General features: G+C 41.4%; 1 protein-coding gene across 4 annotated transcripts; it reads left to right on the top strand.

The window, feature by feature from the left end:
• VSIG4 (V-set and immunoglobulin domain containing 4) lies at positions 1–23,829 on the top strand. Of its 4 annotated transcripts, none has more exons than XM_054716271.1 (8): positions 6–215; positions 4,658–5,014; positions 5,716–5,997; positions 16,244–16,306; positions 16,842–16,919; positions 19,332–19,436; positions 22,763–22,784; positions 23,083–23,829. In XM_054716271.1, the coding sequence occupies exons 1-8, from the start codon at positions 161–163 to the stop codon at positions 23,336–23,338; spliced, it is 1,218 nt and encodes a 405-aa protein (XP_054572246.1). In that variant the 5' UTR covers positions 6–160; the 3' UTR covers positions 23,339–23,829. The 4 variants fall into 4 exon arrangements, with proteins under 4 accessions (XP_054572236.1, XP_054572246.1, XP_054572242.1 ...); XM_008159489.3 differs by having other exon boundaries at positions 7–215; positions 23,101–23,829; XM_054716261.1 differs by lacking the exons at positions 22,763–22,784; positions 23,083–23,829 and adding an exon at positions 21,606–21,856 and having other exon boundaries at positions 1–215.
• The last annotated feature ends 645 nt before the right edge of the window (positions 23,830–24,474 follow it).

The following is a 24,474-nucleotide window of genomic DNA, read 5'->3' as shown; positions in this document are numbered from 1 at the left end:
AATAGGGAAGGAAGGGAAATGTGAGATGGGACTGGGAGTCAAGTGAGAGATATAAGGAAGGAAGGGAAGTGAGCAGGCACAGACACTGGCAGCCATCAGGAGTTCGAGCCTCTTTGACAGCAGGAGGCAGGAAGAAAGGACAGAAGTGGCTCTGGCTGTGATGTGGCTCTTGCTGGGCCTGCTGTTCCTGGGCCACCTAATGATGGTCACCTACGGTAAGGCAGAAAATTGTGGCCTGGATATCACTAGTGGTACGGGCAAAAGACTGGGGTATGGAGGGTGGGGTTGAATGCCTACTGAGGAAAGCCTATTTCTGCTGAGCAGGAGTTTCTCAGCCAGTACTGCAGACTCTCTCAGCTCTGGTCAGAAGAGAGGGAGGTAGTTGAAGGCTGGTGAAGGATCCAGGAGGTAAGTTTTCATAGAAATGGAAAAGGATCCTCTCTTGGAAAGTATCCAAATTCTTTCATGGTTCTTGTTTTTATCTCTGGGGCATTCAAAAGGTACCCAATGCTTCTTCCCAAATCCCTCCACCATCTGCTGTCTTTCAACTGAAATTCTACCATTATAACTTCAGGCTTTGATCCCTGTTAATACACATACCCCCCAAAGAAGGAATGTTGTTGAAGAGCTAGATAGGACCTTAAAAGTAACCTCGATTCATCCTTCACTGTTATCTGATTACATACTTCCAGTGACTGCTAGTTCACTGCTCTTCCAGGCCATCTAGTTTATTCAGAGTAATCTCCAACTGTTTGAAAGTTATTCCTGATATTGAACTAAATCCACTTTCCAGTTACTTCTCTCCAATGTCCTAGCACTGTTTCTTGGATACACACAGGTCATATCTGCTTCCTCTATACCATGACAGCCCTTAACATTTCTGAGAACAGACATCATGTCCCCTTGACCCATCTCTTATTCAAGCTAAACAGCCCACATCCTTCAACTTGTCTTCACATAACTTACTTTCTTACCACCTTCTTGGGTAACTCACTTCCCTGTCAACATGGCCGAGATTGTCTGGGGTAATAGTGGGAAATTAATGTTGGACACATATTCCAAAAGAGGTCTGACCATAGCATAGTAACATTATTTCCTTGGGTCTTCTTCCATCTTTATATCCATGAGAATTGAGATAGTCTGTTAAGAAAATAAGACTGAGTAATAACTAAATGCAACCTATGGTAGGTCAAAGGGGTTCTTGCTGCAACCCTGCTTCTTTCATATTCTTAGATATAGAGGTTGGATGCTATTAGCTTTGTGTCCTTTGTATGGTCAGAAAGAATCCAGCTTACCATAGCTGACTCAATTAAGGCTATCCTATCCTGGGTCTCTATGATCCATCAAATTCTAGAACTTCAAGCTAGAATTAAGTCACCTAAAAGGGTAAAGCATTGGTAGCAGAATCAATGCTCCTAAAAATAGTGTTCTTTCTAGAGCTACAGTATTTTCATTTTCTAACACCTTTTACAGCACTTCCCTACCTTTCTTCAAATGTGTTGGTTTGAGGTGGGACTTATAAAGGCAGGGCTGGGGCTCATAGAAACATTTTGTAAATGTTAAATTTAAATCATGTGTGGGCATGCACGTGAGAGCTCATATGTTTACTGTATCATCTCCAGACTCTGAGGTCCTCCAAACCTGAAAGCAGGGCTTTTGTTTGAGTGTAGGGTTTTATACTATAAGACCTGAAAATCAGGACATACTGAATGACCAATAATGCCTTCCTCTCCCTGGATCTTAGTGTACCCAGCTCATTTGTACAGTGAGGGGATCATATTAGCTGGCTTCAAAGGGCCCTGCCAACTGGACAGCTCTTTAAGACTATTTGGCTTCACTTCTGAAAAGCCTCTAGGGGCCCAAATAAGCTATTAAGCTTAGGGCACATATTGAAATAAACATAATAAAAATAAATAATAATATTTGCATTTTATGAACATTATGAAATTTTATAAACATCTATTATATAAGTTAATACTCTATCTAGGAAGCAGCACAAAAGAGGAAGAGTGGCCAGACACAGGAATGTGGTGTCATGGGAAGATCTCACCCTCTGTGTAATGGTAGGAGGAAAAAGATTCAAAAAGGGATCTAGACCTAGTTCTGTAAAGGGGTCCACACCCAGAAAACTAAGTCTTTTCTTTATTTAGTACCATTACACAGGCCCCAGACTTTTTGTTTCTAAGTCCAAGTTCTGGACTAGAATGGGCCCCCATATTCTTTCCTCTTTCTAAAGTTAAACCCTTTTCCAACAAAGCCTTTTGAGTCAATGCTCATCCCTGGTATTTCTCTTGAATGGAGCTAATATTTGAATAAAATTAAATTCTTTCCTGAGGGAAAAGAGCAAGGCTCTAAAGTTCTTGGAAAAGATTTTAGAAAGTAGCCAACAGATGGGAGAATTCTTTTTCAGGCAGTCAGGGAATATTATCCAACCATAGGATAACATCCCTTTAAGCCATGCCAAGTAGGCCCAGATAAGGGGGTTGCTGGCTTTAGCCACAACTGAAGCCAGAAAACCCTTAATAAGTTTAATAAGTTAGTAAAAAGGTAAGAAGGCAGTAGCTTCTGAAAGCCTTTATTCTATGCCTAGAGGCCAAGATCTGTTCCTGCTATGTGTGTCTCTTTGGATAATGATCTTTCTCTCTCTGAGCCTCAGCCTTGCCCATATGTACCATAAGGGAATGTGACTAAGAGGTTTCTAAAAGCCTGTAAATCTATGCAATTCTAGAAATCTCCAAAATACTATCTGGCCTGGTCCTCCAATGCTGCAGTCTTTTCGCTGCAAGGGTTCAGGAATCTGGAGAAGGGCTGCACATAAATGAATAGAGACTAGACAAGAAATATAAATTTGGAAGGCATTTTGGGGGAGCCAGATGGAAACTTAGCTCTAGTGACTAAGATCCCCGAATCTCTGGACCCACAGCTTTTTATTTACTGGAAAACACATTGGCCCTTTAGGAAAGCAGATATACATATCAAAGGTAAGGTTTGATAAACAGGAAAAGATTATCAGGTTAGGGGAAATGCCTACAGCTGTTCAGCAGCAGGTAATAATATGCAGATTTTCAGCCCTGCCGAAGCCTCAAGGTCCATCAGCCTTCTTATGAACTTCTTGCATAATTATGACCTGATGGAATTTGCCTTCAGCACCCCAAGACCTGTTGTACTAAGTACCTAACCATTTTGTGGTTTTCATGGCTCCATAATGTGTAGAGCATCCACTCAAGTGTTGATGCTTTCATGAAATAGATTTTCCCTAACCAATCTTCCAGGAAAGTGAGGAGTATTGCTTAACCCTACCAGACCGCTGTACCGATTTTTCGGTAATTTCCAAATCTGCCGCTATACCGCTGTACCTAATTTTCGGTACTTTGTGGTCTGGTAGGGTTAATTTGACCAACATTTCACATTGACTTCCATGACAGCCTTGTTTTTGGAGGTAGTGGCTACTGTGTACTTTTTGGCTACCCTACAAACTAGGGATGGCCTATTACCTGCCCATAATTTGGTGGGTTCCATCAGGCTGTGAAGGGTGACTTCCTTGCCTGCTCATGCCTTAACTTCTCTTTTAGGTCATTATTTAAAGCTTACTATGATCCAATCTAATTGATCTATCCACCTTAGGGAAAACATAGTGAAGACTTCTATAGGATAAGAAGAATAATACAAATATGAGAAGTTCCCTTGAAGCATGGGACAGGACTGGCATTTATCCAACACCTACTGAATGCCAACCACTATGCTAGGTGATTTAACACCTATGAGCTATTTTTATCTTCATAGTAACCCTCTGTTTATTATCACCTCCATTTTATTGATAAAGCTCAGACAGCTTTAGCAATTTACCCATGGTCACACAGAGAAATATATGGTAGAGCAGACCTTGGATTTATATTGGTGTTATTATTCTTACTCACCATGCAGCCTTTCACTCTCCTCCTGAATTTACTAGGTACTCCTACTCAATGTTTTTTAGCTTTTTTGAGTATTACAGGGATTGTTGGAAGTATAAGTCAATGCTATTGAGGTGACCTTCACTCTGTAAATAAAAGAACAAGAGGAATAGTATAATGTTACTTTTCCTGTGATGCCCTGTGCTTACCATATACTTTCTCTTTATTCTACTACTGAACAAGTAGGAAGAAAAGGAGAAAAGAACATGAAAAAGAAGGAGGACAAAGAGGAGAAAGATGAAAGGATGGGTAGAAGAAAGGAGAGGGGAAGAAAAATAGTAAAATTGAATAACGTGATATTATTAGAAGTCTGGTTACTAACTCTGTCCCATAACCCTATTCTGAGATGGAAAAGTCATGTTTGACTTCCAGGATTGGGAAATTGGGACTGGCTGTCCATGTTCTTGACAGAACAGAGTGATCTATGTGAGAATCCCCAGCAAGTTTCCAAAGATGATAACATGAGCCAGGCCTTGCAGTTCCCCCAAGGTTAGAAGGAAAACATACATACATGTAGACAAAGGACAGATGTCCTCAGAGCAGAATTATGCTCTGTTCCACAAGAGGGGAGTATGAGAATGATTTTAGGAAAAGGGAAGGGAAATTTGGGAGAGCTGGAGGAAGACTAGTGGAGAAGAGCCACCCTAGCTCCCATGTGGGTGTGCCATCTATGTCTGTATTCTTCCTCTGTTGCCCATCTTCAGGTCATCCCATCCTTGAAGCGCCTGAGAGTGTGACAGGGACTTGGAAAGGGGATGTGAATATTCCTTGCACCTTTGCTCCTCTGAAAGGCTACACCCAAGTCTTGGTAAAGTGGCTAGTACGACGTGACTCAGACCCAATCACCATCTTCCTACGTGACTCCTCTGGAGATCATATCCAGCAAGCAAAGTACCGGGGCCGCCTGCACATTAACCGTGAGGTTCTAGGAGATGTGTCCCTCCAACTGAAGACCCTGGAGATGGATGACCGGAGCCACTACACTTGTGAAGTCACTTGGCAGACTCCTAATGGCAACCAAGTGGTGAGAGATAAGATCATTGAGCTTCGCGTCCAGAAACGTGAGTCACTGTGGGGGTAGAAAAGTACTGATTGGCAAAGACTCAATAAAGGACTATAATCCTAGAAAACCTTGAGAAACCCAGAGACATTTGTGCTCATCAGAGTAAGTGTATAGGCAAAGTATCCTTAGGGACACTATCATGGCATAATTTTAAAAATCTTGGGAAGGGTCCTTGGCCTTCAAATCTCTACCCCTTGAGTGTCATAGAAATTCTTGCATCCACAGTTTTGTTGTCTTCTTTGGGTTCTGGGTCTTAAAACTCATAAAAATGAGGATATCTTATCAGGATATTGGATATTGAATTGATGGTGACATAGAAGCTCTGGGGACAGGGATGCAAGCGTCAGCTAAGATGAGTTTTGTTGACTTGACAATTATACAGATATCTCCTGTAATTCAAAAGCTAAATAATCCCAAAACTACTCGAGCTTAAAAAAGCTATATTATCTTTTTTACAGTCAGTTGATTTTTAACTCCAGGTAGTCCAAAACCCAGATAATACAAAACAGTACCTAATCTTCTAAAGGAAGGTATTTTTAGTTACATTGTCCTCTTTGCTTTTTCTTCCAAAGTCAGGAGCCCCTTTTAGTTCTCTTTGTAGATATGTGCATATCCCTATACCCGGAAAATATGATTCAGCTTTGTGTTCCCATATTCTTGTAACTTACCATAGCCTCTTCTCTTGTCTTCCCTTTGCAGTCCCTGTTTCCAAGCCCACAGTGACAACTGGCAATGGCTATGGCTTCACAGTGCTCCAGGGAATGAGGATTAGCCTTCAATGCCAGGCTCAGGGTTCTCCTCCCATCAGTTATGTTTGGTACAAGGAACAGACTAACAACTCAGAACCTATCAAAGTAGCAACCTTGAGTACCTTACTTTTCAAGCCTGCAGTGTTGGTTAATTCAGGATCCTATTTCTGTACTGCTAAGGGCCGGGTAGGCTCTGAGCAACGCAGCAACATTGTGAAGTTTGTGGTCAAAGGTGAGCAACCTTCTCTCCTGGTGAGCATATCCATGGACAACCTGATTCTAGATATAACTCAGTAGAATGTCTTTATTCCAGAGAAGAGAGATTGATGTGTGTGAGGGGGGAGGGGTATTGGGTTGTCAAATCACAAAGAAAGAAAAATTTTGGACTTGGGAAAATAGGGCAGGAGATAATACTTGTCCTGCTGTAGGTTAAGTAGATCAAGATGGTAAAGGGAAAAGTGACATTTGCTAGATATGTAGTTTCTTTCAATTTTCCTCCCTTTTTCCTAAAGCCAACTATAAGTTCTAGTTCAGGTGTCAATGAAGACTAACTCTGGTTAATCAAGGTTATTTCTTACAGCATTATCTTGGGAGTACTACAAACTGTGTACATAAAGACTGTAGGGCCCTAGTTGGTTTGGCTCAGTGGATAGAGCATTGACCTACAGACTGAAGGGTCCCGGGTTCGATTACAGTCAAGGGTACATGCCAGGATGTGGGCTCTATCCCCAGTAGAGGGCATGCAGGAGGCAGCCAGTCAATGATTCTCTTTCATCATTGATGTTTCTATCTCTCTCTCCCTCTTCCTTCCTCTCTGAAATATATACATACATATATATTTATGGGGCAGGAGTTTAAATGAACAGCCCAGGAATGATATATCTAAGTGAGTATTGCTTCCTTTCAAGAGATTCTTTGGAAGTAAAGATGTGTTTCCCCACAAGCCTGCCATTGCTCAAAACATTTTAGGAACAAACTGCTTTTAGGGAATTTTCCTCAGAACCTCCTAAAAATCACTATCCTCTGAGGATATCTCTATATAAGGAATGTCATCAAATTGGATCTCACCAATTGTGTTAGCAGACTGATGTTAGTTTGAGACTCCTGCATTTGGCTGAAAGGATTTGTTTTCCAAGTTGAGTTGTAATGACAATGTGCATGCTGTAGCTTTTGGTCTGTTAATTTTGGGGGAAACAAGGTTTGTCTCACTCTGAGATTATTGTATGAATACTGGCCCAGTTCTCTGAGAGTTTACAATCTGGTCAAGCAGAGAAAGCAGGAAATGTCCAGAAAGTCCAATAATGTGTACTTTAAAGAGAAACAAGTTGTAATTTTCACCTTTCTGTAAGTTAGTTCCTAGCCCATCTGGTCAGGAACTTGATCACAACCAATCAATCTGTATATTTCTTACATGCAATAAAGCAATGCTCATGATTTCCCTTACTTACAGATAAGGAAACTGAGGCTCAGAGAAATTACTCTGAACCTTCCACCTTTTCTGCTCGCTGAGCCAAGCTTCTTTCACTTCAATTTTTTTTAGCTGCTTCCTTCTCTACTTAAACCTTGTCCCATGAATCTGGTCCCCTGTTTTATATCTGCCTAATATATTTCTCAGACCATTCATCCCTCTCCCTCAACCACCATGCTGTTTCTTAGTTCTGGGATAGCCATACAGACCGTGTCTTTGCTCATGCTCTCGGACTGTTGAGCTCTACTCACAAAAAAAATACAGATGTGCATTAGCCCATGTTAGTTTTATGCTCTGTGACATCCACTTCTTGTACCCATGCTGTATGCCAATAAATTTGCTCAATTTTGTCCTATTCCTAATATCAGTTATTCATCTTCTCCTTATCTGAGAAGATCAAGGTGAATTCTATCAACCACCTTCTCTGCCTTAACTTTTCTCTAACCATTACCTCTTGGATTAAAGTAAGATGTGTCATTCTCTCCACAGCAGACCCTCTACTTGAGGTCTTCACCACAGCTACTCCAACCCCCTGTTCCATCCATTATCCTCTACCAAAGCCTAGTATGTGTGTATATATATGCCTAACATATGTATGTAAGCCCAGTATATATATGTAAATAACATATATGATTTTTACATTCAATATTATTTTGTATTAATTAAAACAGCACAGTGGTTAAATAATCATATACTTTAAAAAGTGACCCCACAAATGTTTCAAGTGCCCACCTAGCACCATACATAGTTATTATAATATATCTAGTGGCCCAGTGCACGAAGTCCGTGCACGGGCGGTGTGGTGGTCCCTCAGCCTGGCCTGCATCCTCTCCAATCTGGGACCCCTGTGGAATCAGGCCTAAACTTGCAGTTGGACAAACCCCTCGCAATGTGGGACTACTGGCTCCTAACTGCTCACCTGCCTGACTGACTGCTTGATCTCCCCTAACCACTCTGCCTGCTGGCCTGCTTGTCTCCAACTACACCCCCCCCCCCCCGCCAGCCTGATCACCCCCAACTGCCCTCCCCTCCTGGCCTGATCACCCATAACCGCTTCTGCCTCAGCCCCGCCACCATGGCTTTGTCCAGAAGGACATCTGGAAGGTCTCATGGTCTAATTAAAATATTACCCTTTTATTAATATAGATAGGCTATAACATACTGCCATAACTATAACATATTTACCAGTATTACTCTATGAGAATACATACTTCATCCAATAGGAAGGAATCTAATACATTACATTGTATATGTTGTAAGTAGTAGGAAATACTGTATTTGTAGCAATAATATATACCCTGTGACTTACCTTCCTGATCTGGGAATGGTTCCCCAGTTCTTTTGACGTTTCCTGGCCCCTAATGTATTTTTTTGTCATTCAGTGTAACTTTATTTACTGTTTATTGCACATGATTTGAGGTCTTTAATTTCTAACCACCAAAGATTCAAAGGACTATTTTTTCCATGAAGTTTAACATTAACATTAGTGAATTCGTGTATTCATGTGTTTTTATTGTAAATATCTGAATTATTCACAATGTCATAGATCCTGAACTCATAAGCGTGGACCATGCACAGACTGGCAGTAAGCCAGGAAGCCACTCTGCAAGCAAACAGATACTCTGTATAAGGAGAAAAGTCATAGCATAACATTTAATGTCCAACCTGAGTCACCTCAGAATGTTAAATACATTGACTTCTTAATTCATATAGTACTGGGAACTCAACTGCTTGGTTGGTGGTGGGGTTGACCTGGTTTTGGGAGGATTATTCCTGAAACAATTAAGAAAAGGAGGGCTCAATCTTTCTTCTTGGTTGCTTGCTCCTCCCTAGCACCTTCATCTTTCTTCTCGTCCTCAGCTTCTTGGGCATCTTCTCCTTCACCTTCACCTCCTTCTTCCTCCTTTGCATCCTCAAATTCTTCCTTGGCACCTTCTTCCTCTTCCTCAGCCTCTTCCTTCTCCTTTTCCTCCTCCTCAGCTTCTCCTTCAGAAGGGGTTCATCCTTAGCTTCCTCGGCTTTTGCAGCCTCAATGGTCTCCTCCACCTCGATCTGCTCCTCATGGATGGGGCTGGTGTATTAAGAAGGGAAGGAGTGAGCAGACATCAAGTAGGAGCTATTCTGTAAACCACTGTAGGCAGATCATCAAAGACCTGGGAACTCTGGTAGTAGAGCTGGCTATGCTTCCCACGCTGGTGAAACTGAGCCGGGTCTCCTCACCTTCCAAGAGTTTCCTGTAAGCTGCAATGTCGATATCCAAAACTATCTTCACATTGAAGAGGTCCTGGTATTCTTTTAAATATCCTGCCATTTCACTCTTTGTGGTTCTCAACTCATTTTCTAATTTGTTGATTGTGTCCTGCATAGCACTAACGTCGGAGTTCTGCTTATCCTCCAGCTCTTGCAGCTGCTTTCCCAGAGCTTTGTTCATGCCCCAGCTTGTTTCAGTCTCCAGGGTCTTGGCCTTGAGCAGTCGCTGGCCCGCACCACGTAGGTGTTCTTGACAGCGCTCTCTGTCAGCATGGTGAAGTGGCTCTTGTAATTCTTTGGCATTCTGCATGTTCTTGGCAGCCAGCTTCTCATACTGGGTGCGGATGTCCTTGATCATAGTGGAGAGGTCGGACTTGGAGAACATGTCCATTTCCACAGAGATCTGAGCATACTGGACATGCACCTTCTTCAGAATTTTGTCCATCAGGCTTTTGATGCACTTTTCCAGCTCAGTGCTGGCAAGAGCTGCCTCATCTGCACCTTTGCTCACTTCCATTAGCCAGCCCTCTGCATCCTCACGGTTCAGCACCTCTTCCTGGTAGCTTGCCTGCAGGTTGTTCCCAGCCACTTCAGAGCCCCAATGCCTCCTAACTGCCCACTTCCCTCTCCTCTCCAGGGACAGGGCGTGGTGGGGCAGGGCACAGGCATTGCATTTTCATTAAAATGTTCAACCCTGGCCTGCTCCACCAGTGTCCTCAGGTGGCCCAGGGGCAGACAGTGATCCCAGAGACCCTGGCCACCCTAGCCTACAGAGCCTGCAGGCAAAGTCAGGCACTGACCACACTACCTGCCCAGTCCTGATTGCACCCTGGACCCCTCGGGTGACATCAGGTGCTATCCATGCCACCTGCCTGGTCCCGATGGCTGCCTGGACCCCGCGGGCAGTGTCAGGCACTGTCCATGCCACCTGCCCGGTCCCGATAGCTGCCTGGACCCCGCGGGCAGTGTCAGGCGCTGCCTGCTAGAACTGCCCAGTCCGGATCTCCCCCTGGACCCCGCGGGTAGCATCAGGTGCTGTCCATGCTGCCTGCCTGGTCCCGATAGCACCTTGGACCCCACAGGCAGTGTCAGGTGCTGTCCATGCCACTTGCCAGGTCCTGATCTCCCCCTGGACCCTGCGAGCAGCGTCAGGCGCTGCCTGCTGGAACTGCCTGGTCCCGATGGAAGCCTGGACTCCACCGGGCAATGTCAAGCGCTATCTGCCAGGCCAGCCCAGTCCCGATGGCCACCTGGACCCTGCAGGTGACATCAGGCGCTGTCCATGCCACCTGCCCGGTCCCGATCGCCTCCTGGACCCTGCGGGTGACATAAGACGTTGCCTGCCGGGCCTGCCCAGTCCTGATTGCCGCCTGGACCCTGCGGGTGACATCAGACGCTGTCCATGCCACCTGCCTAGTCCCGATTGCCCCCTGGACCCCATGGGCAGTGTCAGGCACTGTCTATGCCACTTGCCAGATCCCGATCGCCCCCTGGACCCCCTGAGCAGCATCAGGCGATGCCTGCTGGAACTGCCCAGTCCCGATCGCCACCTGGACTCCACCGGATGATGTCAGGCACTATTTGCCAGGCTAGCCCAGTCCCAATTGCCACCTGGACACCACGGGTGACATCAGACGCTGTCCATGCCGTCTGCCCATCCCGATTGCCCCCTGGACCCCGCCAGCAGCGTCAGGTGCTGTCCATGCCGCTATGCTTGGTACCGATGGCTTCCCGGTCCCGCGGGTGACATCAGGCGCTGTCCGCTGGGCCTGCCCGGTCCCGATTACCGCCTGGACCCCACGGACAGCGTCAGGTGCTGCCTGCCCAGCCTGCCCGGTCACTATCATGGCCTGGACCTTGTGGGTGACATCAGGCACTGCCCACCAGGTCTGCCGGGTCCATGGCGGCCTGGACAGTGCGGGCTAAGTCAGGCAGTGCCAGCTTGCCTCCCTTCTCCGAAGGTCCCACCTGCTTGCTTCTCCACAGCTTCACTCCCTTCTGCAGCCCTTGGCTTCTTTCTACGCTGTCTTGATATGCAAATTAACCGCCATCTTGGTTGGGTTAATTTGCATACTTGCCCTGATTGGCTGGTGGGCGTGGCTTGGGCATAGCAAAGGTGAGGTCAATCTGCATATTACTATTTTATTAGGTAGGATTGATTATATTCCCCATTCTGTACTTCACATCCCCATGACTATTTTGTATCTACAATTAGTACTTCTTAATCTATTACTGAGCCCACCAAACTTCCCCCTCCTCTGACAACTATCAGTCTGTTCTCTGTACCTATAAGACTATTTCTATATTATTTGTTCATTTATTTAGTTATTTAAATTCCACATATAAGTGAAATCATATGGCATTTGTCTTTGTCTGACTGGTTTACATTGGCTATTTCAAATAATGCTGCAGTGAATATAGGGGTGCATGTATACTTTCAAATTAGTGTTTTGGGTTTCTTTGGCTATATAGCCAGAGATGGAATTTCTGGGTCATAAGGCAGTTCTATTTTTAATTTTTTGAGGAATCTCCATATTCTCCATAGCCCTAAACAAATCTGCATTCCCACCAACAGTGCATGAGGGTTCCCATTTCTCCACATCCTTAACAACATTTGCCGGAAGCCAATTCCAGCACGTCAGCAGGGCTGAATCATCTGGAAATGGCTGAGGGCATTTCCCCAAACCTGAAAAGGATGCATAAATTATTGCTTGCTGCCAAACAGCTGAGGGAATTTCAACCTACATGTTATTGCCTCCTACTGGCCAAACACCTGAACAGCTTTAGGCAGTTCCTCCAATCTGACAACGGATTCTGTATACCAAACCTTAACCTTTGATGTGTTTATATACCTTGCCTTAGGACAATTTGTGTTAATAAAAAGCAAGGAGTCTGGAGAGACAGGAGAACTTGGTTTCTTTAGCCAAGCTCCTCTGGCCCCCCAAATGCCTTCCCAAATTATGTTTCATCTCTGGACTCTTGATTAATTTACACACAGTGCCTTCTCCAGATTCCTGAACCCCTTGCAGATGCCAAGAAAGACCACAGGCAAACACTTCTTGTTTGTTGATTTATGGATGATTGCCATTCTGACAGGAGTGATGTAATATCTCATTGAATATTTTTAAATTTTATTTTTGTAAAAAGAGAGGACGAGAGAGAAACATTGATTTGTTGTCCCACTTATTTATGCATTCATTGGTGATTCTTGTATGTTCCCTGGCCAGATTCATAGGTTGATGACCTCTAGCTTCATAGGTTGATGCTCAAACACTGAGCAACACTGGCTGGTCAAGGGCCTTCATTTTAATTTGCATTATCTGGTGATTATTGATGTCAAGCATATTTTCATTTATCTACTCGCCATCTGTATATGTCTATTCAGATCCTTTGCCCATTTCTTAATTGGATTACTGTGGACTTTTTGGCATTGAGTTGTATATGTTTTTAATAAATTTAGTTATTAACCAGTTATCAGATGCATCATGGTGCATATGTTCTCCTATTCAGTAGATTGTCTTTTCCTTTTTCTGATGGCTTCTTTTGCTGTAAAACTTTTTACTTTGATATAGTCCCATTTGTTTATTTGTCCTTTGTTTCTTTGACCAAGGAGATATATAAGAAAAAAAAATGCTACTTATGTTTTTTTTCTAAAAGTTTTATGGTTTCAAGTCTTACATTTTAACTAATACATTTTGAGTTTATTTTTGTATATGGTGTCAGATGGTGGATATGGTTTTTTTTTTTGCATTTATTTGTTCAATTTTCCCAGCACCACTTATTGAATAGACTATTTACCCCCATTGTATGTTCTTGCTTCTTTTCTGTTGTTCTTTTGTTTGTTTGTTTCATTTTTTTATTAAGGTATTATATGTGTACATATCTTACCATTGCCGCCCCCCACCCCACTCCCATATATGCCCTCACCCCCAGAGTTTTGCGTCCATTGTTTATGCTTATATGCATGCATACAAGTCCTTTGGTTGATCTCTTATCTCCCCCACCTTTCCCTAACCTTCCCGCTGTAATTTGACAGTCTGTTTGATGCTTTACTGTCTCTGTATCTATCTTTTTGTTCATCAGTTTATAATGTTCTTTATTATCCATAAATGATTGAGATCATGTGGTATTTTTCTTTCATTGACTGACTTATTTCACTTAGCATAATGTTCTCCAATTCCATCCAGGTTGCTGCAAATGGTAAGAATCCCTTCTTTTTTATGGCAGCATAGTATTCCATTGTGAAGATGTACCATAGTTTTCTGATCCAGTCATCTGCTGATGGACACCTAAGCTGTTTCCAAATCTTAGCTATTGTAAATTGTGCTGCTATGAACATAGGGGTGCATATATCCTTTCTGATTGGTGTTTCTAGTTTCTTAGGATATATTCCTAGGAGTGGGATTACTGGGTCAAATGGGAGTTCCATTTTTAGTTTTTTGAGGAAACTCCATACTGTTCTTCACAGTGGCTGCACCAGTCTGCATTCCCACCAGCAGTGCACGAGGGTTCCTTATTCACCAACACTTGTCATTTGTTGATTTGTTGATGATAGCCATTCTGACAGGTTTGAGATGGTACCTCATTGTTGTTTTGATTTGCATCTCTCTGATGATTAGTGACTTTGAACATGTTTTCATATGTCTCTTGGCCTTCCTTCTATCTTTAGAAAATTATCTATTTAGGTCCGCTGACCATTTGTTGATTGGGTTGTTTATCTTCCTTTTGTTAAGTTGTCTGAGTTCCCTGTAAATGTTGGAGATTAAACCCTTATCAGTGATAACATTGGCAAATATGTTCTCCCATGCAGTGGGCTTTCTTGTTGTTTTGTTGATGGTTTCTTTTGCTGTGCAAAAGCTTTATATTTTGTTGTAATCCCATTTGTTTATTTTCTCTTTAGTTTCCATTGCCCTAGGAGCAATATCAGTGAAGAAATTGCTTTGGCATATGTCTGAGATTTTGCTGCCTGTGGATTCCTCTAGTATTTTTATGGTTTCCCATCATATGTTTAAGTCCTTTATCCATTTTGAGTTTATTTTTGTGTATGGTGTAAGTTGGTGGTCTCGTTTCTTTTCTTTTTTTTTTTTTTTGCATGTATCTGCCCAATTTTCCCAATACCATTTATTAAAGAGACTGTTTTGACTCCATTGTATGTTCATACCTCTTTTGTTGAATATTGAGCATAGTGGTTTGGGTCAATTTCTGGGTTCTCTATTCTATTCCATTGATCTATATGTCTGTTCTTGTGCCAGTACCAGGCTGTTTTGAGAACAGTGGCTTTGTAATAGAGCTTGATATCTGGTATTGAGATCCCACCTATTTTGTTCTTCTTTCTCAGGATTGCTGCAGTTATTCAGTGTCTTTATTTATTTCAGATGAATTTTTGGAAAGTTAGTTCTAGGTCTGTGCAATATGCTGTTGGTATTTTAATGGGGAGTGCATTGAATCTATAGATTGCTTTGGGTAGTATGGACATTTTGATGATGTTGATTCTACCAATCCATGAACACGGTATGTTCTTCCATCTGTTTGTGTCTTCCTTTATCTCTTTTTTCAGTGTCCTGTAGTTTTCCACATATAGGTCTTTCACTTCCTTAGTTAAGTTTATTACTAGGTATCTTAATTTTTTTGGTGTGATGATAAATGGGATTGCTTTTTTATTCTCTCTTTCTGTAAGTTCATTGTAGGTGTATAGAAATGCCATAGATTTCTTGGCATTAATTTTGTATCCTGCTACATTGCTGAATTCATTTTTTTAAGTCTAATAATTTTTTGATGGAGTCTTTAGGGTTTTCTATGTACAGTATCATGTCATCTGCAAATAAGGACAGTTTTATTTCTTCTTTTCCAATTTGGATGCCTTTTATTTCTTATTCTTGTCTGATTGCAATGGCTAGTACTTCCAGTACTATGTCAAACAGGAGTGGTGAGAGTGTGCATCCCTGTCTTGTTCCTATTCTTAGGGGAAATGGTTTTAATTTTTGCCCATTGAATATGATGTTGGCTGTGGGTTTGTCATATATGGCTTTTATTATGTTGAGTTATGATCAAGGTAAGCCTTTTGAATCAGGTCTTTCAGGAAAGTGAAACACAAGTCAAATAACGACAATTTTATTTGGAATTAAATGTTATGCTTACTTCAGCACCTGAAATTGGGTTTAGTTTCAAGGCTAGTACTGGATTGTTGTGAGGTATTGTGGCTGGAGTAAGTTAGAATACCATGAACTGTGCAAGTTTTTATAAAGACTGAGGTATTTTTCTTCCATAAATGCTCCCTAGGTTGATGCAAATCATTGGTTAATTTCTCAAATTCTGGAAAATAAGATGATTATAAAAATGTGTGTTATTTTATTGTTTTTGTGAATAGGTGAATAGTCCAAAGTCATCACTCTACTATTTCCACTGATATCACCCAGAGCTACCTTCTTTGTGATACTTCCTAAATTTCTCTCAAGAGAATGAACAGCAAAATGTTTGTTCAAAGTTAGTAAAAATTGTTTTTCCCATACAAGTTGAAAGACACTATGGACTCTAGCTATACATTTCTTGTGTGTCTATGAACTTGGGGTTAATAATTCTGCCTTAGAATGATTTTAAGTGTAAACAGGTAACATACAACTTTCCATCATCAGGAGAGAAGTATTGAGACAGGTCCAAGTATAAACATAACTGACCTTTACTTAATTCTCAATTTTCCTAGGTCATTAAACTGTTAACTCAAGGGTATCAGGAACATTGACTGAGCTCTTTTTTTTTTCAGACTCCTCAAAGCCACACAAAACCAAGACTGAGGCACCTACAACCATGCAATTCTCTTTAGAAAGTAAGTTTTAATAGGGTCATTTTGCACTAATAGAGATCTGAAATGGTGTCATGATAGCCAAGGGAGAAGGCTCCGTGCCATTAGATGGGATAATAAGAGGTCACTGGGTTCCTTAGAGAGAACAAGGTAATAATGTAATTGAAATAAAAGAAATATAGGAAGAATTTAAGGATTATAAAGAAGTGGAACTATGGATATATATATTTCTCTTTGTGAAAACTTTTGAAGCAAAAAGAAGAGAGTTAGAATAATCTCACGGGAAAAGAGAAAACTGATTACTTCTATTCTGCTCCTAATATCACTTGCTGTGGGACTTTGAATAAGTTGCCTTCCCTCTTTGGGCCTTCTTCCCACTACCAACAGTAATAAACTAAGGTAATTCACCTCATAGTACTAGTGGTCAATGATATGGCCAGAAATTCTGGGAAGTTCAGCACTGATGTCCAGAGAAGAATCCCAAACTTGGCAGTTGGTCTCTACATCCAAGCTCCTGACCAGAAGAAGGCCCTCTTATTCTAATGCCCTGTTGTCATAGTAATGCCCACAGTGAACTCATCCTGGAGCTGGACCACTGAAGTGCATCACCACCTTGGGGAGAGCAATGCTGGACCAGGTAAGAGCAATGTCACAACTTTTATCCTTCCTTTTTGGCTTTAAACTTTGAAACTAACATTTTTCACAATATACATTATTCTATGTCATTCAACTCTGCTACCAATGCTTTGGTCCAGATAATGATTGAAGACCCTAGGGATGAGGAAGGTAGGTTGGATGAAGAGGGTGAGAGTTATATCCAGGGATGAACAGTCAGATGGGGTTAAGGAAATTGGTAGATGAGTTATTAGCTGATTCATTGTTACTATACTTTACAAACATTTTAAGCAAGAATAGAAATGGGTCCATAACCTCAGCCAGCTCTCTTAGAGATGAACATTGAGCCAGATAAAGGTAATGGGAGCTCTTCACCAGGGTTCGTTAAGCAGCTTACAACTGACTTGTGATTCCTCCAAAGTGTCAAGAATCTCTGAATCATGATTTCAGAGATCCAAATCCCAATGAGAAGCTCTTTTATGTTTCACCAGGAGCTTATAGTGAGTTATTGTGCACTAGTATGACTTAATTGACTGTTAAAATAATAAAATAATTTTATACTAGTTGATAATTTGTTCCTTCCCTTAATACTGAGCTCCCCATTATCACCTGGGCTGTCCTACTCTGTTTCTCAGAACTCTCCAGACCACCTCAGAGTCCTTCAACAAAAATGTCAATGCCTAGTATTTCAGGGGACTTCTAAGACTCCAGTTCTATAATAAGCATCTGTTTTGATTGATTGGTGCTAAATAGTTTGATGATTATTACTCCTGATATCATCCTCTGGCTGCCTATAATTGATGATGGACTTTTAAATACTCCTGTACTTCTTCACTCCTGGTTGCAGAGCTTCTTGGATGTCTCTGGACATAGCCCAAACCTGTTTGGTTTGCCAACTTTGCATTGCCACCACTAACTTGAAGTCTTTCATAACTTCATGCCTCTCCCAGGGCATCATGCAATTGGGAAAGGGAGGTTAGAAGACACATCTTAGAGAGTTAGTTTGGGAAAATGAGACAATAGCCCTGGGAAGAAGACACATTCTCAGATGTTGGGTCTGTGCCTTATATCCTTTATCAAATTTTTCATTGCTTAAATCCTTCCAAGGGGGAATCCTCCTTTTATATGTATCAGTTTATAGCTTGAGATCTCTCAGCTCCAACAAGAGTTGTGAGGCCAACAAATACACAGTTTCTAAGACAGAATATTTTGGGGTTTTGTAAAAAAACAAAGTCTGTTTCAGCATCAAATTCTAAGGACACTGAGATTTCTTTACCTATTCTTCTTAACCCTTTGATCATGCCCCTAGATTCAGAATATTGTAGCTGCAGTATATTAGACATCATCCAATCTTTTCATTGAAATTATAGGGAAATTAAGACCTAGTCAATAATTTTACTAAACTCACTATATTTACTTTTCTATAACTGCTATAAAAATTACCCCAAAATTGGTGCTTTAAAATAATACAAATATATTATCCTACAATTATTGAGATCAGAAGTTTGATACAGTTAGCTAAACTCAAGGTGTCAGCAGGGCTGTGTTCATTCTGGAGACTTTGGGGGAGAATCAGTTTCTTTGCCTTGTCCAGCTTCTAAAGGCTACCCATATTCCTTGGCTTTTGGTTCCCTCACACCATTTTCAAAACCAGAAATGTTGCATCCTTAAATTTCTCTGACTCTTATTTTACTTGCACTTTTACAAAACCCTTGTGATTACATTTAGTCCACACAGATAATTCAAGATTATATTTTCATCTTAATAACAACTAATTATCAACTTTAAATCAATCTGCAACCTTAACTCCCCTTACAACGTAAACTAACATATCGATTCTGGTGATTTGGATGTGAACATCTTTGGGGGATCAATATTCTTACTACCACATCAATACAGCAAATAAATAACAGATCCAGAACCTGAAGCCCAATCTATTTGTTTCCTTCAGCTAGTGGACATGATTGGAATAGGTAACCCAGGGGACTCAATGGAAATATGTGTGAGGAAAAAGAAACCTGAATTCTTGGCCAGAGAATGTGAAGAAAAGATTTTTGTGGTCAGAAGTAATTGACAAGAATCTCAATAAGGTAGCATTTTTGTGAAGCTGGTAAGTCAGGGTATTACTTTCTCCTCTTTAAGAGAAGGTGAAAACCTCATGTCTTGACCCCATGGAAAGCATGGAGGATGAGTTAAATGCTCAGGCCTATCAAACCATCAACCAGTGGGTTTTGAAGAACTTGTTTATACCTGGGTTATCTAGCCTCTCTCAAGTCTTTGTCATGGCCTGAGATTTTGTTTATCTTTATGACTAGCTAAGAAATTTAGAAGATGGAAAATAAATAGGTGTGCACTAGTCTGGGCTGATTATTTTGGTCTCTGTTTCTGTATAAATTTTTAACCAGATCCCACTTGGTCTTATTTTGCCTTCTAGGAGAGGGCCTGCCTATCTTTGCCATAATTCTCATCATTGTCCTGTGCTGTATGGTGGTCTTCATCATGACTTATATCATGCTCTCCCGGAAGACATCCCAGCAAGGTGAGTGATGAGTATGACTGGGTGACTCTTCGTCATTCATTCATTTTGGCAGTATAGTTGAGTTTAAATTCTGGCACTATGTTAGGCACCTCAAAGAGTTCCCAGCCCAGTTTAAGAGTGAGGGTAGAAGTAAATAAAGTCAGACATGCAAGCTAACAATAATAATAAAACTTACAAAAATTAATTTACAAATCTTTGATATCCCGGCTAATATAGCCATCTCTGAAATGGGTTGTCTAATGATGATACAAGAGAAGGAGAAGTCACAATCTTTGGCCTCAGCTTGATTACAATTTATCGAAGGGATTTAATATAGAAGCATGGAGTTTATCAATAATGATACATAGCAATAAAAGTCATGGAGTCAAAGCTTGGAGTTCAATACAATAAAAGAGCTTACTTAGAAGCGACAAGGAATTATTTTATCCCTTTTGTCTTTATTTCATTAAAGTTCTTTGTTTTAGAACATAAATTCAAGGTTACAATTACCTTGAGAAATCATCAATATTACAGTTAGGTTGAGTTTTACACAGTACCATAACAACCAATTGAAATGTAAAGAGATGAAGTCTAATCATTTGGCAAAATATTTCACTGGATTTACTATATTAATTTGGTCTGGAAGATTGCATAAAATATTTTATATTATCACTTTAATAGCATCAAGGCAGCATGTTTTTAAAAGATCCAAGTCAACACAAAGTGCACAAATAAAGAAAAAAGCTAAAGATTATAATTAATTGATAATCATGTCACCCCTTTGCTTTCAAATATTTGGTGTCTTTTAGTGCATTTGCAAGGCCTAGAGAATAAAGTCCAAATTCCTTAACCTGTCATTAACTTTCCCTTTTCCCTGTATTTTCCCATTGCTTAGCTACATACATTTTCTTTATTGATAACCTCACTAAGTTATTTTTTAAACCTTTATACCTTTACTCATATAGTTCCTTCTTCCTGAAATACTACCCCTTTCCAAATTGTTTACATTCTGCAAGGCCTGGTTCCTTCTTCTGAAAGTCCCTGCTAATTAGCCATAACTGGTCACAAATCCCAGGTGGCATGATTAAGGTGCAGTTGTCAGGGGAATTTTACAACTGAGAGCGAATAGAGAAGGAAAAAGATTATTTAGATGTTAATTTATAAGTATAATCTAGCTACACCTCAATACCTGCTGCACTAGTGGTTTTACCTACCATTAGTGTGTCTATTCCACTGTAGCAGTTCCAAATCCCAAATAGCCTGGTTTCCACCTGGGTCTCTCCAATCAAAGAAGGGAAGGGAGCTTTGAATATCTCCATTTTCTGAATCTTAAGTATCAGCTTTGGTCTTGGCCAGTTAGCACGGCTATGAACCATGAGACTAAATTTGGAAGTGGAGATATCTCAAGTGGCCACAAATCCCAGTAGCACTAAAAGTAAAATATTCATTCATAGTCTCAATGAGACTGGTTTAAAATTATAACCATATCAGATAGTTTCCCTTACAAAATCCTTCCAGGTCTCCTTGTGGCCCAGGGAATAGAAGTCAAAATGTAGCATTTCATTAAAAGGCCCTCCGTAATGTAACTCTAGCTCACCTTCTCTATTCCCACCACTCCCTTACACCAAGATTAATTTCCAGTCATTGAATTCAATGACTGTACACTTCACACCTTTATGCATTTTCCCTTCCTGGATTGCCTTCCCCAAATTCCTGATTTTTACCTCTTTATAAGGGAGATGATCTTGGGGTATCCATTAGATTCAACATGTAGTTACTGGGTACCTAATATGTGCCAGGTGCTGAGCATATAAAAATGCAATAGACACAATTCCTGAAGTAAGGGAAGCTATCTGGCCAATGGAGGAGGTAAGGCATGGAAATACAAGGCTCTATCACATGATAAAAGGTCGGCTTCAGCATGCCACTTTAAATTTGTTGTGATGTAATACATGCATTCCAGGTTGCATCCCTGAAAGATTATAAGCCCCTAGAGGACAGTACCAAGAGACATTCATCTTTGTACCAGGCTATAGCCTTTAAACTGGCATGGAATATAGATGTTCCTCCTAGGGGGCAATAGTGACCTATCTCAGGACCCTTCCTGGGTGCAGGGTAAGGGTGAGTGCCTTTGAGAATGACTTAAGCCATGGTTCTTGACAACAGACTAATTCAGCCCCTTTTGTCTAGGCTCTGGTCAGGCTGACAAGTTTCCCACAAGGACTCCCTAGGGATCTTCAGCAAGATTCCTGAGTGTGAAGTGAATTCAGTTCCAGTGTCCTTCTCCCCATCACACTAAATAACTGATCCAGCCCAATGTCCTGTGTCAGAGTATGCCAAAGAGGACAGTTACCAACTGTGCTTCCTCTTCCTTTCCCTAAGAATTCTACATTCTTGTGTGTGTTTTTTTAATTAAATTTATTAAGATGACATTGGTCAATATGAACACATAGGTTTCAGATGTGGGTTTCTTTGTTACAAGATCTGTATATCACACCATGTGCCCACCACCCAAAGTCAAATCTTCTCCTGTCACCGTATATTAGGACCCCCTTCTCTTTGGCAACCACCACACTGCTGTTTGTATTCACAAGTTTAAGTTTTATATACCACATATGAGTGAAATAATATGGTTCTTAGCTTTTTCTGACTTATTTAACTTAACATAATGTTCTCAAGGTCCATCCATGTTGCTGCAAATGGTGCTATTTCATCCTTTCTATGGCTGAGTAGTATTCCATTGTGTATATGTACCACATCTTCTTTATCCACTCCTCTATTGTAGGACAGTGGTTGTTTCTATATGAACAGCCAATAGATATATGAAAAGATGTTCAACCTCACTGGCAATTAGGGAAATGGAAATCAAAACTACAATGATATACCACTTCACAACTGCTAGAGTGGCCATTTTCAACCAAATAAGCAATAACAAGTATTGGAGAGGTTGTAGATAAAAGGAAACCCTCATCCACTGCTGGTGGGAATTAAACTGGTATAACCACTATGGAAACCAGTCTGGTGATGACTCAAAAAATTGAGAATAGAGCTACCATACAACCCAGCAATTCCTCTCCTGGGTATATTCCCTAAAAACTCAAAATCATGTATTCACAAAGATATATGCACCTCTATGTTCATTGCAGCATTATCATAGTGGCCAAGACATACATCCCTGTGTTACAACTCACCTTCCCCATACCTCCCAGTTATTGGAAAGCTGAACTTATTGAGATCCTCCTCTATGTCTCCTCTTCCTTCACCTTTTAACTGGTACTCAAGGTCCATACTTGGCCCTTGTTTATATCCCCTGGAGAATTCTGACCTGATTTATCCTTCTTTTCTAGAGCACGTCTATGAAGTGGCCAGGTAAGATAGCCTCTCCTCTTCTATCTTCTAACTCTTTCCTTCCCCTCAATTATGTAGGTCACTGGTATAGCAGAAAGGGGGTTTTTCAAAGACACAATCCTAAGCCCAAAAGTCTTCAGAGTCAAGGCACAGAGTTTTCCCTTTCTGAAGCACCTCCTGATGCTCTGCTGTGACCCACCAAACACAGAGGATGATTCAGGTCCACCAGCACTCTGTTCCTAGAATCTCTTGATGACAAGGATTAGGGCAGAAGGGTTGGAAACCAGGGTCCCAGCCTCAAGTCCTTTCTCATGGGTAGTGGGCTCTTGGGCCACAGGGTGCATGCCAGGGAGACCAGCAACTCTGGCGAAACCATGAGGTTGGCCATCTGCGAAAGTGGCTGCTCCAGCGAAGAGCCAGCTACCCGGACTCCAGGCAATGACTACTCTGATGAACCCTGTCTGGACCAGGAGTACCAGATCATCGCCCAGATAAATGATGACTACACTCAGCTGCTGCGCACAGTTCCCCGGGATTATGAGCTCCTGACCATCGAGGGCAAGAGTGTCTGCTAAAACTGCCCTACTAGTTTGCTGACATGATTATCTTTTAGCCTCTGCCTTCTGCATGGTCCGCTTATCTTCCTGGCTATTCCAACGTGTCTTATCTGCCAACATTCAGATTCCTAAGTATGACTGGCTTTGCCTAAGCCCTAAGAAGTTGTCATGTGCACACATGCAATCCTGTTACTGGGTTAGGCTCTGAGCCCTTCCAGTATTTCTGTCTGGGACTTTTGCTGCTTCTCTCCAAGCAGCAGAGGGAAGTTCCCATAGCACTAAGACACCAATTAACTTTGGCCTCTTGTCACTGTAAGACCAGAGGGAGGCTCAGCTCTGCCAGCTCGGGAGATCAGTCATGTCCATAATCACTTATTTTTTTCCAAGGCCAGATTGTTTTTAATTGAGATTGTCACATAACAGGCCAGGGCTCTGTTTTGCTCTTACGCTGTGAGTCTATTACTCTGATATTCTTTTGGTGCTTAATAAATACATAATCATAATAGCAACCTTAGTTGTATTGGTCTTTTCTCAAGGACCTACTGAAAATGATTAAAATGAGACCAGTTGAGATGGTTGGGGCTCTGGGAGCATAAATAGCACTTTTGGTTTTTGTTTTCCTCCTTCCCACCCATGCCACCCTTACCTCACTTCAGAGGTGGGCCCAGCTAGAACACAATGATTCTTTGGTAAAATAGTACTCATCTGCCTTCCATTATTTCCTTCCCAATTGTCCTGCCAGTTTCATCTGGATGACTCTTCCTAGGGCAATTAAAAACCTGAAAAAAGGAGTCCCCCTCCCCCTTTTTTGCATACAGCAGACTTTTTTTAATGCTACATGGAAAGTGTAGATAGGTTGAGGGAGGGATATTTCAGTCCTATTTGAGTAACCCAGTTAGTTAAAAGAGAAGATTAGATACTCCTGCTTTTAAATCACTCAGCCAGGTTGGTTTTTGGAAAAATCCCATTGGCCACCATTCTCCATAGTCTCCAAGCTTCTCACCATGTTGCATAGTCTTGTCCATCTTCTCCTCAGGGTGGTCCCTCCCCATCTCTTCAGTTCTCATTCAGAGAACAGGCTAGCCTGCAGTTTTGGTTTTTGTGCTGCCTCCTCAAAGATGGTGTTCTCAAAGCAATTCTTAACTTACCCTTTC

This window comes from Eptesicus fuscus, chromosome 1 (assembly GCF_027574615.1).
Source record: "Eptesicus fuscus isolate TK198812 chromosome 1, DD_ASM_mEF_20220401, whole genome shotgun sequence".
Classification (NCBI taxonomy): domain Eukaryota; kingdom Metazoa; phylum Chordata; class Mammalia; order Chiroptera; family Vespertilionidae; genus Eptesicus; species Eptesicus fuscus.
Note: the sequence above shows the minus strand (reverse complement) of the source record. Positions and strands in the feature narration are given on the sequence as shown.